At 46.0% G+C, this 15,669-nt stretch overlaps 1 protein-coding gene across 3 annotated transcripts in view; it reads right to left on the bottom strand.

Annotated features, from left to right (window-relative positions):
* The window catches only part of LOC135916087 (uncharacterized), a 113,924-nt gene that overhangs the window by 86,672 nt on the left and 11,583 nt on the right, over positions 1-15,669 (bottom strand). For all 3 annotated transcript variants that reach the window (XM_065449316.2, XM_065449317.2, XM_065449318.1), the window contains exon 2: positions 11,718-11,847. In XM_065449316.2, the coding sequence (XP_065305388.1) occupies positions 11,718-11,847 (130 nt within the window). The remainder of the gene's footprint in view (positions 1-11,717; positions 11,848-15,669) is intronic.

Here is a 15,669-nt window from a genome sequence, read left to right as displayed (position 1 = left end):
AATTGTATTGTAGCGCTGGCACGTGAAACCTCCGAATTCAAATCGAGGAAATGAGAACACATACTCAAGCATTTCCCTGCGGACAGAAGTGACATCGGCCTATGATGGTCCAGTCCCCTCCAATCACCTGCTTTAACCATGGGTGTGACATTTGGTGATTACCCATTCATCCAGTAGCTTCTGCACTCTGTCGCGTCATTAAAGATCACGACTGAATAGAGTTCTTTCCTCCTGCCCTATCGTGTAAATGTAGGGGACACGAGAGACAACGTAACGATTAGAACCTGAACTCATGAATTTCTTTGTCTCCGTCTGTCGCTAAATGGTTGACATATTATGGTGCTCAGGACAACATTCAATTGGGCTAGATGGTGCATACTTGAATTAGGAAGGAACAGCGCCAACTGTTCCACTTGAACGACATGGCGCTTGTCCTGTGTCGTTCTCCCCACTTGTGATCGTCTTAGTTGGCGCTGTTCCTTCCTAATTAAAGATTATGGTGCTTTTGCGCATTTTCACATTTCGTTCAATTTAGCGCTAGCTGTATCAGCACGTGCTCGTGACGTCGTCCTTGCTGGCGAGGAAAGCAGGTTCTATTCTTTGCAAACAAGGAAAAGCAAGCGTACTTAGACGTTTCTGCTTTTTCAGGGAATACATGGGGGCACATTTTTCTGACCACGACCATTATTCCGTTTCATGCGCGCCTACTTTGAAAGTCGAGAGGCGGGACTGATGAGAGCGTTAAAACACCTGTATTTGGCGCTTCCCTTTTGCCATCCAAGCGCCGGTTCTTTTATCCAAATAGCTTTCTTGCATCGATTCACGAAAAAAAAATGAGTTGGTGTTAACGTTGGCTATCCAAGTGCGTTTTCGTATAGTGAGCTAGTCATGGATGCACGCCCGATAATAAACCCCCAAAATTATGTCAACGGCCGGTGACAGCTCTCTCAGAACGTGGGTGCTTTCTTAATTAAAATTCCTCATGATATGCTGCTGGAATTAAAAGCTTTATCCCTGGTATGATAGCTTATATGATAATCAAATCGACATTGGTTATGACGAGATTGGATAGTGATCTTGATTATTGTGCGAATCTACTGAATTGGTTCAAACAGCGCCAGGCCATGTTTAGATTGTTAAAATGTTCAGTTAATTAATACATCGCTTTTTTCCAAACGCACAATGTTGCTTCACAAGTTGGAAGTATATGTCATCAGATGTACTGCGCTAGTTCTCGGTTCATGCCGAGCGAAACAAGGCAGTGTGATGATAATGTCGTGCATTGGGCAGCATTACGGGCAGTGAGAGTCTTGGTGTTGCAAAGAAGTATCCTTGGTCCACTTATTCTTCATTCTGCAAATTGAATACATCGCCAAAATTTTAAGTTTTCAACCTTTCTCTGCTATGGTGACGATAGCAGTGCTTGTCACGAGAACTAAAGAAAGCGCATTAGTGCAGCGAGGAAATAGTGTTATTGGATTTTGAAAAAATGAACAGACATAATTATATTTCTATAAAGTATATGACGACAAAGATGGTACTGTGCATGCCGAAGGTAAAAACGCTGAAAGCGCCACCTTATATACGCTTACTAAATTTAAAAAAAAGTATTGCATTCTGTTTTACCACTTCAATAAATTTAGATGTGCAAGCATCTCTATAGCTAACCAACGAGGAAACCTGTACGCTATGTAAGACGAATTGCTACAAAGGTATTGTATAAAAAAATTGCCAACGATTACGTTACTTCTTAACGCGAAACTTGAGCCCAGCTCTTTAGCTGTTCCGGGTTATCGATATATTGAGGCAAGAATACGAACAAGACATGTACGCACAGCTGCCCAGATAATTGTTTTTTTCTTAACACATATTCCTTCTTTAAGAAACACTCCACTCCCAGTTGTTGGATGCCACGAAGGAACCTCTGTGGTTGGAGGATTAGACGGCTATATGCTCTACTTGTTGCACGCAGGCCTGGTTCGGCGTAGCGCACCAATGGATCCTGGTGGCGACGGCACTGGGCCTCTGCTCCGGCAGCTCATTTAAAAGCAGCAGCAGACGAACGACTTCTACCGATTGCCTCGCTCATGGCTCAGAACTGGCTGGGAACAAACTATTTATATGGGCAGACGGATTATATCATAATATAAACCGTTGGTGAGCCTCGGACAATCAGTCTCGTGCGTAGCACCATCAGCCGCCGCAAACGGAGCCAAGCTTGGCGGAACTGCTTATCGGGAAGTCGCGGGAGGCAGCGACTATGCGCATAGCAACGTTTGCGGCGTAGAGATGGCAACAACCGACTGACGCCGCTGACGCTGCTTGCGATTTAACAAAACGTGACTCTGCGTTTCCGCTTGAGAAGCGTTTCGGCTTTGGATACTGAGCTAGCGCTTCGACAACCGGATAAACACCGTACGTTCTCGCGAGGTACCCACCCCGCAGGAGGTGGGAGGGTTACACACTGTGGCGAACGGCGGCGGCTATGCGTGTCAGCTTGCGCAGCCGCACATCAGCGAGGTCAGCCTCCACAGAGCCGGCGCTCTGATTGCCGCCGCACAGAGGTGACATTGGAGGAGGAGCGAAGAGAGCAAGTCTTGCGCCGTGTGCAAGAAATGGCGCCAGGAGCACGTGCCGCTAGAGCGGCGCGCTGGCCCCTGGCTATGGAGTTGGTTACGGTGAGGGACAACGACGAGGCTCGATGGAGACGCGAAACGCAGGAACGAGCGCCAAAGAGCTGCGCTCTAAATGCACTTTCTATGAATGGATTGCTGTACATCTGCTGATGGTGGAATAAAAGACATCTCTAGAACCACAAGTGGAGCCGAATTTATGTATTGTAGACCTCGGAAAAATTACGATTTCGCGAAAACTTTATGCCAGTAGCGCCACGTTCCCGATGCTCTTACGTGGCCTTGGCATGTACCTTCCGTTGGGGCGTTCTTTAACCGAAAGAAATGCCTCCGATCGATGAGCGTTCGTGCGCATCACGTCGCAAAACAGACCGATAAGCAGAGACCCATTTCTGTAGGATGATAAGGAGTGATAATAGGCTATACATGTCTCATCATGGTTGATAATGGTTCGACGCAGGTGGATAAGCGGTAAGAGAGCGACAAGCGTTGATAGTGATCGGTCTGAATCTGATAATGTTAGCATGTACAGATAACGGTTGTTAAGAATCCGATCATGTTCGATAAGGTTGATAAGGAGCGATAAGCGTTGGTAAGGATCGCATCTAGTCCGTAAAGGCTGATAAAAACCGATAAGGTTTGATAAGAGTCCGCTCTGGCCCCGTAAGGTTGATAACGACTGCTAAGGGTTCAAAAGCCTTATACTGGTTTAATGAAGTTTCGTAACATTCTTAATGACTCTGCGCGCCATGGATATGAGCAAGTGGCACAACGTTTGGCCATACTTAGATCCAGAACAGTTTGCGCGTGTAATATTTTCCGAGTAATTTGACTTCGAACGCCGATGTCCAATATCCGCGTGTAAATGCATCTTCTGTTCGTGTTATTTTACGTTTGCGATATTTTCTTTCAAGTGAAAGAAAAGTGATTCTTCAAAGCTCATTGGTGTTTTCAGAGCTTCAGCACTGTAGCCTTGTTTGTTGCACCAAGGGTATCACAAACTTGTCTTGCTTGCATGTGCTTTTTAACAAATGTGTATTCTTATTGCGAAGAAGATATCCTTTTGAAAAAATTAAGATATTCATAGGTTGGGTTGGCATTTCGTTAATATACGGCAAGATTGAGCTATGAGTCCTGTCGGAGGTATACCCATCAGTTGATTTCTCACCTGCGCAAAACAAGGAAAACAGCAATATTTGGAAAGCGAGAGACAAGAGAGACGGCAAGCTCCCACATGTCGATCGTATTGCAGTAAGGGATCTGTAAAATCGGGAGGTTGATTTTCAAATTGGTTGGAGCACTGACTTTACACCGCGCAAAACATAATGAGGGTGCTGCGCCCTGTTCACTTCTAATCTTTTGAAATAACGTGAATGTACGTTTGGTACTCGTACAAGGAAGTCCTCTTTTTTCTGCGGTGCTCCGTATCTGCGGCCGTTGGCTGTACTTCTTGGGCCCCGCGTTCTGGCTGCCCTATCGATGGAGCGCGACAGCTCGAAAATACAACTGGCGACGAGGTAGACTTTTGTGCAACTACTGGCCCTTCCTCCTGTTTCTGCTCTAGTCTTCTCCCCGCATACAGACAACGCTGTCTGCGCTTACTACTCCTCGTTTGTTCGCCCCACCAAGCCTGGCACTCGCTGCCCCTCCGTCGCCATTTATTTTTGTTGCGGGTCCACCTGGCGTATCTTGGGAGACTTGGGTCCACCTAGCGTATCTTAGGTCGTTCCATACTTTTCTATAGGCGGCCGGAGGTGAGGTTTTAGTGGAGTGGAGGAAGAACGGCGTTTTGCAGTCGAACATGGCCTTCGAGGGGGAAGGCATGTTCTATGACTTAACGGCGGAAGCGAACACCGTCACTATACAGTTCCAGGATATAATCTGAAGACAAGATAAGCACTACGAACACAGCAGCAACAACCTCTTCCACTGAAATATTTTAAGAGACAAAATGCAGCAACTACGAGAGTACTTCCAAGACAAGACTCCAATAAGTTGGGTTGTAGAATGGGCTTTTGCAAGCAGCATTTTCAAGCTTTCCTTCTGTATACTCTAAGCCTCGGACTGAAAAACAATTCGTAGTAAAAAGTATTACAAGCACGGTATTTATCTTCGGCGGTCTTATACCGCAACACATCTGCAACGATTACCGTCCATGTCTCAGATTGCCAGAAAGGACCAGCAACACTCAAACACATGCTGTGGGAGTGCAATGTAGTTCTAGGAGGGATGGCAGTTACTCCGGAAACCCTGTCGTCGAGGTGGCCCACCGCTCTGCACAGCTCAGACCTCGGGCTCAGACTCAGCTCAGACCCAGTGAGCCCGTTAGGCGGCGTTGAGGCGGGGCCTTGACGTTCCCCCTTGGGAGAACTGAGCCCGGGTCGCATTAAACCTTGCCGGACGTACAAGAAAGTTCCATCCATCCATCCGTCCGTCCGTCCATCATCATCATCATCCATCCATCCATCCATCCATCCATTCATGCATCCATCCATCCATCCATCCATCCATCCATCCATCCATCCATCCATCCATCCATCCATCCATCAATCAATCCATCCATCCATCAATCCATCCATCCATTCATCCATTCATCCATCCATCCATCCATCCATCCATCCATGTCTCAGGTGAACTTGAAGTGTCTAGATGCCATTCAGGCTCTGAAAATCGACGTGCAATGCACCTTCAGTCAATTGTCCCCAAATTTCAGGGGCTCGGACTAATCCTGGTCTCTCTGCCACACAACGCTCCAAAGGAATTTTCGCTTCGGTTCTCAGGACGACTTGGACTTGTAAAGGGCTCGATTCATGACGATCGTCAGCGACCTTCAGTGCAGCCCGTAGCAGCAAAACTTCCTCATCTAGCCCTAGTACTTCCCGGGTAAGGTTCGGCTGAACTGCGTCGACTGCAAACAGCTGACATCATCGAATGTGCCTCCACATATGAGTTCATTTCTCCACTTGTCGTGGTTCGGAAAACGGACCATTCAACACGACTTCGCGCCAATCTCCGGATACTCAACAAGGCCATTCAGGTCAACGCTATTCTGCTACCCAGAGATGAACTGCTGCATCGACTTGCGGATGCCGCGGTATTCAGTAAGTTGAACCTACATTCTTCATATCAGCACCTCCTGATATTGGGAAAAAAAGCCGAGAGCTTGCACCTTTTATCACTCAAGAAATTGTCTACCACTTTCAGCGCATGCGCTTCTGTTTGGTATGTGCCCCATCCGTTTTCCTACAGAGCATGTCATCTGTGTTGTAAGACTTTCTGGGTACACTATGTTATCTTAATGATGTCTTTATTTTGGGTCACACTCAACGTGGCCACAGTAGAAACTTACAAAGTGCTCATTCTAGAATAAACAACGCAGGTATGTAGTTGAACCATAAGTGTGTATTAAGTGAACCATAACAAGCTTTCCTAAAAGAGAAAATTTTTATATACTCCTCTCGGCAGCCTCGCTGAAAACCTCCTCGGTCGATGTGGCGGAACAGGCTGCTATAGCTCTCGGATTACTGGACTCAAAACGCACTACGGTGTACACGGACTCCCGAGCAGCCGTTAGAGCGTTCGCATCGGGATTGATAGCCAAAGAAGCAGCCAGGATTCTAAACGGCAAACACCCCTCTGACATCGTTCACCACATAGTCTGGTTCCCAGCTCACATGGGACCAGACGTATTACCGGGTCACCTGAACCCCAATGAGATAGCCCACGACCGTGCGCGAGGTTTCGTATGCCGCGACGGGATGGTGTCTCGCGTGAGTTCGGGAGAGCTCGTCCACAGTGATCCACTGGTTACCTTTCATGAAATCACCTCTCATTACAGAGGGAATAGGCAGAGTTTTCCTTTCCCCCATCATATGCTTAACAGGCCACAAGCTAGCACGCTTCGCATGCTCCAGACGGGGTCCTACCCCTCTAGGGGCTTTTTGTACAAGCTCCACCCGGACATCGATCCACTCTGCCCAGATTGCGGCACTGAATTTAGCACATTAAATCACATGCTCTGGCAGTGCCCTGTGTTACAGGATTTTAATACAGAAGAAGACTGGACGAAGGCCATCACAGACCCGAGACAGGAAGTCCAGCTCCTGGCTGTCCAGAGGGCCCGTGAACGAGCGGAGAGGCATGGCCCCTCTGTTCCGACATGGGACTAGCCAGCGGCTGGGTAGGGACCTGCAGGCCCCCGCTTAGCTCCTCAGGACCCCAATAAAGTCGTTTGCTGCTGCTGCTGCTGGGGCATTTCGCCGATGGACAACACAATCAAGGCGATTGTTGAGGCTATGCAGCCAAATGACCAGAATGCGCTACATTCATTTCTCAGCCTCACGAGGCATTAGGCAAAACGTATCCCGCAATATGCCGACGTGCTACAACAAACAAGAAAATTTCGCAAGGCACGGTCAAGCTTTCTTCTGGGATCGAGATACTGCATACAGCTTCCAGTCTGTTAGGAAAGTCTTTGCTTCACGTCTTCTGTTGCGCATGTTTCAACTGGACCAACCCCTTGCTGTGACAGTTGATGTTTCGTACGTTGACTTGAGAGTCGTACTCAAGCAAAAATGCGCAAATACGCGTTTTACATTGGCGTCTGCATCTCGTAATCTGACCCCCGCAGAGTGACGGTTCCACATCACCAACGTAAATCAAGAATCTGCTTTTTTGCTTGTGACAATCGGTCTGTTCACTCATATGGTCGTCGGTTGTGGCTTCGCAGAGACGACCAAGCTCTTGTTGCATCACTGTCTTCAAAAGGTTCGTTGAAAGCGCTCTTTAAGAATTATTCAATGTAATGCTCGACTAATTTACTATAATTTTGACATTGAGCGGGATCAAGGTATCACAGCTAATACACTGTTGAGCCTTCCTGTTCTTCCTGAATCTGAAGCAGTTGTAGATGAGGAGGTAGTCTCTTTGCTTTCAGTATGCATTACCGCAGAAAAGTTCCAGAAAGCTACCGTGGTTAATCCAGCTTTTCAGGCTTTATGCAATACAATAGCGATCAATGGAGAAAAGCTGCCGGTGTGCCGCCTGAATTACTTGCCACGTCATCTTCATAGTCCAAATTTTTCTACATGGATATTCTTTTTCTCAGAAGACAATCTATCGTTCTTCCGGGAATTCTCGCGTCAGAAAATCGGGACCATTGGTCATGAAGATAATTTGGGCATCAGCAAAACACAAATCAGACAATGTATCATTCCGTCCAGCTTTCTTGCGTCAGAAACTTGTGTTCTTTGCTCATAAAGATAATTTGAGCATCAGCAAAACAAAACTCACACTTAGAGGCATCTGCTTGCAGCCTCACAAAGATACACAGGATGACGAACCTATGAGAAAGCGCTTTGCTTGTGAACAACCAGATAAATCTGCTAAATATCCTTTTCCTACACATGAGCATGTGGAAAGCCCTCTTCCACCAGGGGAAAAATAACCATAAACATAGTAGGCCCTTTAGGTCCTGCTGAACAGTTTGCCCGTTTTGCCTCATTCATAACTGACTATCCATTCATGTAGCCTGAAGTTTACTTCATGGCTTCAGTCACATTTGAAGCTATCATGAGTTGTCTCCTTTCTGCATTCAGTAGAGAAGGGACTCGTGATGCCATCATATCCGACAAAGGATCACAATTTGTTCCTGCTGAGTTTGAAAATTTCCTAAAAGAAAGAAGGATCGAGCATTTCCTGTCTTCACTTTACTACCCGCAGGCAAACGGACAGGTATACGATGTTATCGAAGAATTCATACAGATTTCTCCGTTGGAATAAAGAGACTTTAACTATGTAGTGTTACCATACCTGTTAATCTACAAGTTTTTGCCACATATGACTACATATCTTCCTCCGGCTTTGCTGCTCCATAGTCTCCAACTCAGAACTCGTCTCAATGTGGCAAACATCACTCCAATTAGTCCGGAATTTGCTTTTCGTTATTTGTGCTAAGAAGTGCATAGGCATGTGCTACGAAAAGAGAAAAATATCAAATCATACGTATATCCTCGTCGGGCAACAAAATAGCCTCAATTTCATCACGCAGTTTCGTCCGATGATGTCACTGTCTAAAGTGTGGTCCAAAATACTAAGGTCCGTTGATTATTCGCAGGATAGGATACCGTACTTCCCAGCTGAAAAATGGCAAGCCTTGAAGTACTGCCGAACCGGTGAAATATGCGGCGCGACAGTATCATTATCAACACTTTGACAGCGTGAGTCATTGCAGTGACTACCCATCCCTTCATGATAGTTCCGAAACATTTTCTGCAGTTTCTATCGGTACAGGCTCTGCTAAACACACCCCATTTCAACCTCCTCCTTCATTCTCGTGACCAGGTTTGCACTCTGCTGAAGAATCGGCTGGGCTTCCGTCTATCATACAGTCACAAAACAGGGTTTGTGAAAGAAATTAGAAAAGCAATACACAGAATTCTAGCTCACATCTAAAACTAATGATTCGTCTAATCATGCTCCACAACCAGAACTACTTCTGGGCCTACACTAAGTAGGCAAGCCCCAGTATGGTTTAAGCATAACGTATCATTTTGCCTGTACTGTCTTGGTTTGCTTGCAAATGTTCGTTTCACACCCTGCTATAATAAGCGTGTTTCAATCAACAACATCCTATACAGTTTTGCAAAAAAACAGCCCAACAAATACTTTGGCGAGATGAAATTTCACGCATCAGTCTTGCAGCGTAAACGTGCAGTACGCAAACCTCTAAGTCAGCTAATGTAAATTACCGCCATAGGAATGCGGCACTTTAATCCCAAAGTGCCTGTTTCATTACACTTAGGTGAAACGTTATGTTCTAAAGGGGGGATCTTATTGAACATTCCAGCAGCGCAAACGGGTAATACGCACACTTCCATGTCAACTACGGTCCAGGACCGTCATTTCGGGCCGTGCTGAGAGCGAATGAGCCACTCTCTTTTGTTATCCAAAGCGAATACAGGGATCTTCGCCTTTGTCTTAAAGTTCCGTGATTATACATTGTGTCAATTTGTGTCGATTTTTTTATTGTTCTGTCCACCAAGAAAGTGAGTCTTGCCTCTTCGTTTCGCCAAGTTGGGTAGACACATGTCTTTTTTAAGTTGGCAGCCCAACATGTGAACTTGTGTCCAAGCACATACCTTTGCTATATGTAAATATTCCAATGGGTAAAATAATAGTAGTCTATTCGTTTTACGCAGTTTCTTTCATGCGTTCTCTTCAAAAAATGGCGAACCAAAGATGCACCTGTCTGAGATAACGTAAATCTACGGTGCTCAGTGATTGAAACGCGATGCTCCGACAAGATGGCGGCCTGTACTTTCTTGCGGCACCGGGGAGTGCTTGTGACACTGAGATGATGCATTTTTCTGAAATGAAAGTGAGAACCTTTTGGATTCATTGTAAGTGTATTCGGCCTCCACAGCAGTAACTCGGTGATCAGCGGTGGCACAAAAAAGCGCCGGTCGCCATTCTGTCCGAGTATGGCCTTTCAATCGTTGGGCATTGTACGTGTGTAAAAAGAAAAGAAGATGCTGTTATAATGTTGCCCATAGTATACAACTTCGTCAGGGAGATGAGAGCGATAATGCCAATTTTGATTTTTTTTTAATGTATAAGGATGTTTCGAGTACACGAAACGCATTGAGGGTTAAGGTGGTTAATGTGTCGTATAGTCATATTTTCTTTCGAGGTTAACAAGGTGCTGGTTGTAGAGGGCTTCATTTCTATTGTATTTGCGTTAAAAGTATGCACTTACATTGTTTTGTGATGGTACGTGTCTTATAGCCAATGTTTAAAAGTTGCATCTACTTTGTTCTGCAATGGTTAATCTCTTCTAACAAACGGCACTCATTGTATAGCATATACAGGTTCTGTTTTTCACCTATGAGACATTGTGAGTCTCTAAGTACTCCAGTTTCATAAACGAGCCAACAAAGGCCACTAGTTTATTTCAGGGAGAGGTGACATTAATTATTACGGGAGAGGTGATGTTACAACATTAGTTTCGGTTTTTTGCTGACTGTTAGCGCCATGCCGCGCCCAACCTTGTAAGGGTACTGCGCTCTGTTCGCCTTCGCATTCTGAGAAATAGACGTCCATCGAAGATTCGTCCCCGATCACGGAAGTAATATTTCTTTTTCTTTTGGGGGGGGGGGGGGCTGGGCACCCCCAGCCGTTAGCCTTACTTCATGGGCTCCGCTTTCCGGCCGCCTTGTCAAGTCTATACTACAACTTGGAAATACAGCGTAATTGCTGAACTCCACAACACCGTCTCCTATTGTCTTTGTCAAAGATGACTTTAGCACTTTATGTAGCATAAGCACCGCCGTTAAAATGGTCTGCCAGAACCTCAATGCACCTGAGTAAAGCTGCATGGGATGTTCTTGTGTAAATGCGTGCCTAATATGCCAACACGAAGCATATGCCTCCTATTGTGCACTCTTGTTAGCATTTATACTATGTCACTCTTTCTCTTTGCTGTAAGTACAGCATGTGTTTCGTGTTCATGTCCGTTTTGCAAACATTTTGGTTTACGCTAGGCCAAATATATCACTACAATTTTTTGTGGCAGTCATAGTGTTATAGCAGTCAGAATGAGGGGAATGTCTGTTTGGAAACATAGTCTTCCATACAGATTTTGTTGTAAAAGAGGGCATGGAGTTCCTCATGCTCTTAGAGCCCTTAGCTGTGTCTCCTTTTTCACATTGAAAAGGAAATAGTGTTTACTGATTTGAGGAAGTGAGCATTACTGCGTAACGCGAAGCTCCTCAGGAGCCGGTACATTTCTTCTTACAACTTTTGTTTGTTCAACCACGACAGAAAGAATGACAAATTGGGACTGAGAGAGGGGCTTAACAAATCACACAGTCTGCTGGTCAAAAACATGTTTTTCATCTTTCACATCTATTGCGTATGCTTCATGAAGTGATCCGATCGGGATGTCCGAAGTTGCAAGCATCGGAAACAACGAATAACATAAAGACAGGCAAAGCCAGTCGGTATTAGGTCGGCCGCTAAAGCTCGCCATCACAGTGTCGATACATAGCGAAGTGAACTTTAGAATATAGAAAGAAAAATTCTTACGGGAAAAACGCAATGATATCCGTTTTTGCGAGTGATGCGAAGGAAGTCGTGGAAGAAGTCGGTCGGCATAGCCTTATGTGGATCGTACGTCATCGTGGGGGCCTTTAGCACTGGAACCTTGATGCTAGGTCTGCACGAAGAAGATACATCACGGAGCAGGCACGTTAATTGCGGAAATACGTAAAAACTGGAACCAAGGCGCAAATGCAAATGAGCGGGCTACAGCCACATTTTACCGTGACGTACGTTTGTAAAGAATCAAATGACTGACTCATCCTACCAACTGCAATCTATAACGCTCTTACTTTGATCGTAAGCCTCTCTTTCTATACAATGTCTCATTTGAAAAATTGCCGACCCTTGTCCAAGCATTATGCACTATTCCATTTGCGCACACATTTGCTGACGGTGCTACCAGCAACAATTGGGGCAATGTACAGGAAAAGCAGGTGTAGTTCGGCAACGCGCCGAATCTGCCTAGGCGTTCGGTTGGACCTGATCGGGGTGGCCGGATTGTTGTGAGTTTGCAGCAGGCAGCTAAATCAAGGTAGATAGGGCTATACTCTTTTAGCAATGTTCACCCACCACACTGCTTTGCATTGCCTTTTGTCTGCGTATGCTCAGTAACCACATTGCTCGAATTTCAAAGATAAAATGCACTGGCCAACGTAGCCAACGCACCAACTCCACTTCCGCCGCTTATGGCTAGCAGGAGGAAAGGGCGGATCCATACCCTTGAACTTCCAGAGGCTTACGCTTTCTCTCTACGCGACCCTGGAATAGCTGCGAAAACATGCAAAGACACCGGCCAATTCAAAATGACGACCAATAATGGTCCGTCCATCCGTCCGTCCGTCCGTCCGTCCGTCCGTCTGTCCGTCCGTCCTTCCATCCGTCTGTCTGTCTGTAGTCCTAACATAAGGTTCTGGGTAGTCCATGATTTACTTCAGTAGCACATCGGGTTTTGTACAAGGTTCGAAACAAGCCCTCGGACAAACATGCGTCGCTGGGTGTGTGGCACTGTCTACCTCTGTACCACTCTTCAGGGGACCACTTTGACGCCGACATTGCTGAATTAAGATGTGGGACTGGATGTTTGGCACGATTTTCTACCGCTTCTCTACGAATCTGTCTGCACTTACACTACTGCTGATAACATGAAACGACCTGCATTTTTCCCCTTTTTCATGTGCCCGCCTTCTTCTAGAGCCTTTCTTCTCCTTAGTCCCACTCGCTGCAGTGCACCAAGTAGCTGCAAATACGCTGGCTAAACACTCTGCATTTTCAATGAAGAGCGTTCGCTCTCTCTCTTTCACGTCGACTTTGAGCACTATACACCGTTCGATGCATAACAGTCGAAGTTCTGGAAGCTGGAGAGATTTCTGGCAGCGGCTTTGTTCGCACTTGCATTTAATTCGATGCCGTTTCACCACAATTGGGCGCAACTGTTTTTATCCGTTTTTATATAGGCTCAGTATCGAACGAGACTTGCTTTAATCCTTAGAAACAAACACTCCGGGGTATACGGGTGTCAATGCGTTATTTGGGATTATTTTGATTTGTATTGTTCTTTCCGGTTTTGTTTTTACTTGCGACCCGAAGCGAGAAGACTTGCTTACTTTACCATGCGAGCGAATGCTGCTGGCAAGCAGGGAAACATGAATGGAGCGCGCGGAGTGATATTTTTTTCCTGGCTTAACTTCTTGCGCAGCTTCCACAGTGTTGACTGCTATGTGTTGAACCGAGTAAAGGTATCTGCTATTTGGCCTGCGCACTTCTGAAACATATTTATAGCAAGTCGGACCACTAGGTTTGTACCCGTATAGGTGTTTCCCGCTCCTCAACAAACGGCTTTGACGACATCTTTGATGAATAGGTAATTGCCACTGCCAATTATTCGCTCTATAACGACGTAAAAATCCGTTTTTTTCTCCCATGATTGGGGCAATCAAACCTGCGCTGTGCATGGCTCCGGTAGGCGGCGCCGCGTGTGGAGTGGGAATAAGTGCGAAGACGCGTGGCTTAGGAGCAACGCAATGCTAGAACAGCCCGGCTTCATCTTTACCGGGCGATTTCGCGATTGGAAATTTGGAGACGCCAAATATACCATTAGAATAAATTTAGAACTTGTACGATAGTGGGCGGTATCGAAGACACGTCACAAAGGTTTCTCAAAGGTGGCAACCTTACAAATGAGTAGACTACGCCACACATGCACTGGGTAAGTGCCTGTTTCCAGTGGACGCCTTTCACGCAAAGGCTTTAGCGAGCTGCGCCATCAATGCCCTTGGTTTGCGCCGCTTTTCGATGAACCTCTCCTTCATGTGGTTCACTGTGTTCATTCAATGTTCACTGAGTATGTGTCTCTGTTTATGGGCATGAGAGCGAACAATTAGGCTTCGCACGCATCAGCGCACCGAGAATGTATATCAGCAGTCACTCGCGAACTTTTACTAACCGCCATTATATGGCGCAGCGTGTACACAGGAAAAAATATGTGAGAGACGACTGCAGCTGTCGAATAATGCGTATGAGCGCATTCTCCGTGCGCAGTGCAATTAGCAGACCTTGCGCAGGCCTCGTGGAGGCGCAGCTAGATGGTCCAGAGTGTTCGCAGGGATGTCCGAGAGAGGAAACCCACTGGAGCGTTGGCCCTACCAATAAGTCATTTCGAAGTTAGCAATACGTGCTGTCAAATATTGCTTCAATGCGATGTGCATTACCATTGACGGTCATCTTGAGAAGGGTACCAAGATAGGTCATCGAGAGGCGGCCCATACCCAGTGACCCAAGTTTGGCCCAGGAGAGCTTCAGTGAAGGGTGGTACGTATCCAGTGGGACATACCCATTAACTCAAGTAAGTCTGACGGTTCGTATAGGGCCGATAAGTGGCCGTTATCACAGGAGTTTCTTTTGGGTCCTTGATTTATTACAAAAAGCGTAAGCGTGATTGTAAGTGCCGCTATAACATTTATACAAGCCACTAGGCCAGATGTACGACTCTAGAGATGCCGCAAAGTTGAGGACCTGTATACGTGTACCTCCTTTCCATATAATCACCATTATTCATCGGACTTTTCCTCCCCATTCCTTTTCCATGGTGTACAATAGCAGAGCAGAACAAGCTATAGATCAGGCCGACATTTACTATTTTATGTAAATAAATGTTTGTGTCCCTCTCTCTTTTGAACAGCATTGCCTCCGCTCAGCAGCCCCCGATGCTCCCTTGAATAGATGATGGACTACCAAGTGACGCGAGTTCGCGGCCAGTCGCTAAGAGACCCTCCCAGACAGAGGCAGAAATATATATAAACATCAGAAAGTGCTTGAAGTAAGCTGAAAATGCTAATCGCGATAAACTTACACACTACCCAAAGAACTAGAGGCTATGTGCGTTACTGAAAGATACAAAACCGTCCTCACTTTTCATCATCATCATCATCATCATCATCATCATAATCATCCTGGTTACGCCCACTGCAGACAAAGGCCTCTCCCATACTTCTTCAGCTACCCTGGTCATGTACTAGTCGTGGCCACGTTGTCCCTGCAAACTTCTTAATCTCATCCGCCCACCTGACTTTCTGCCGCGGCCCTTGCTACGCTTCCCTTTCCTTGGAATCTAGTCCTTAACCCTTAATGACCATCGGTTATCGCTTTGAATGCGTTCATATTTTTAGGTAATTTGAAGACTTTACGGGGGCTCGCCATCTATGTACCTATGTCTGTATCTATTTCCGCGCCTACTTTTGTTGCTAGTACTCCTTGGTCGAATAATAATAATAATAATAATAATAATAATAATAATAATAATAATAATAATAATAGCAGCTTGAAATTTATTTGCCATCGGCGTCGTTGGGCAAGGCAGAGGGTGTGGTAGCTCATTGGGTTGCTGTGCTGGAGAACAGGTCGCGAAAGAAACCGTCGGTTTCAATTGGGTTACTTAGTA

Source organism: Dermacentor albipictus, chromosome 7 (assembly GCF_038994185.2).
Source record: "Dermacentor albipictus isolate Rhodes 1998 colony chromosome 7, USDA_Dalb.pri_finalv2, whole genome shotgun sequence".
NCBI lineage: Eukaryota > Metazoa > Arthropoda > Arachnida > Ixodida > Ixodidae > Dermacentor > Dermacentor albipictus.
Note: the sequence above shows the minus strand (reverse complement) of the source record. Positions and strands in the feature narration are given on the sequence as shown.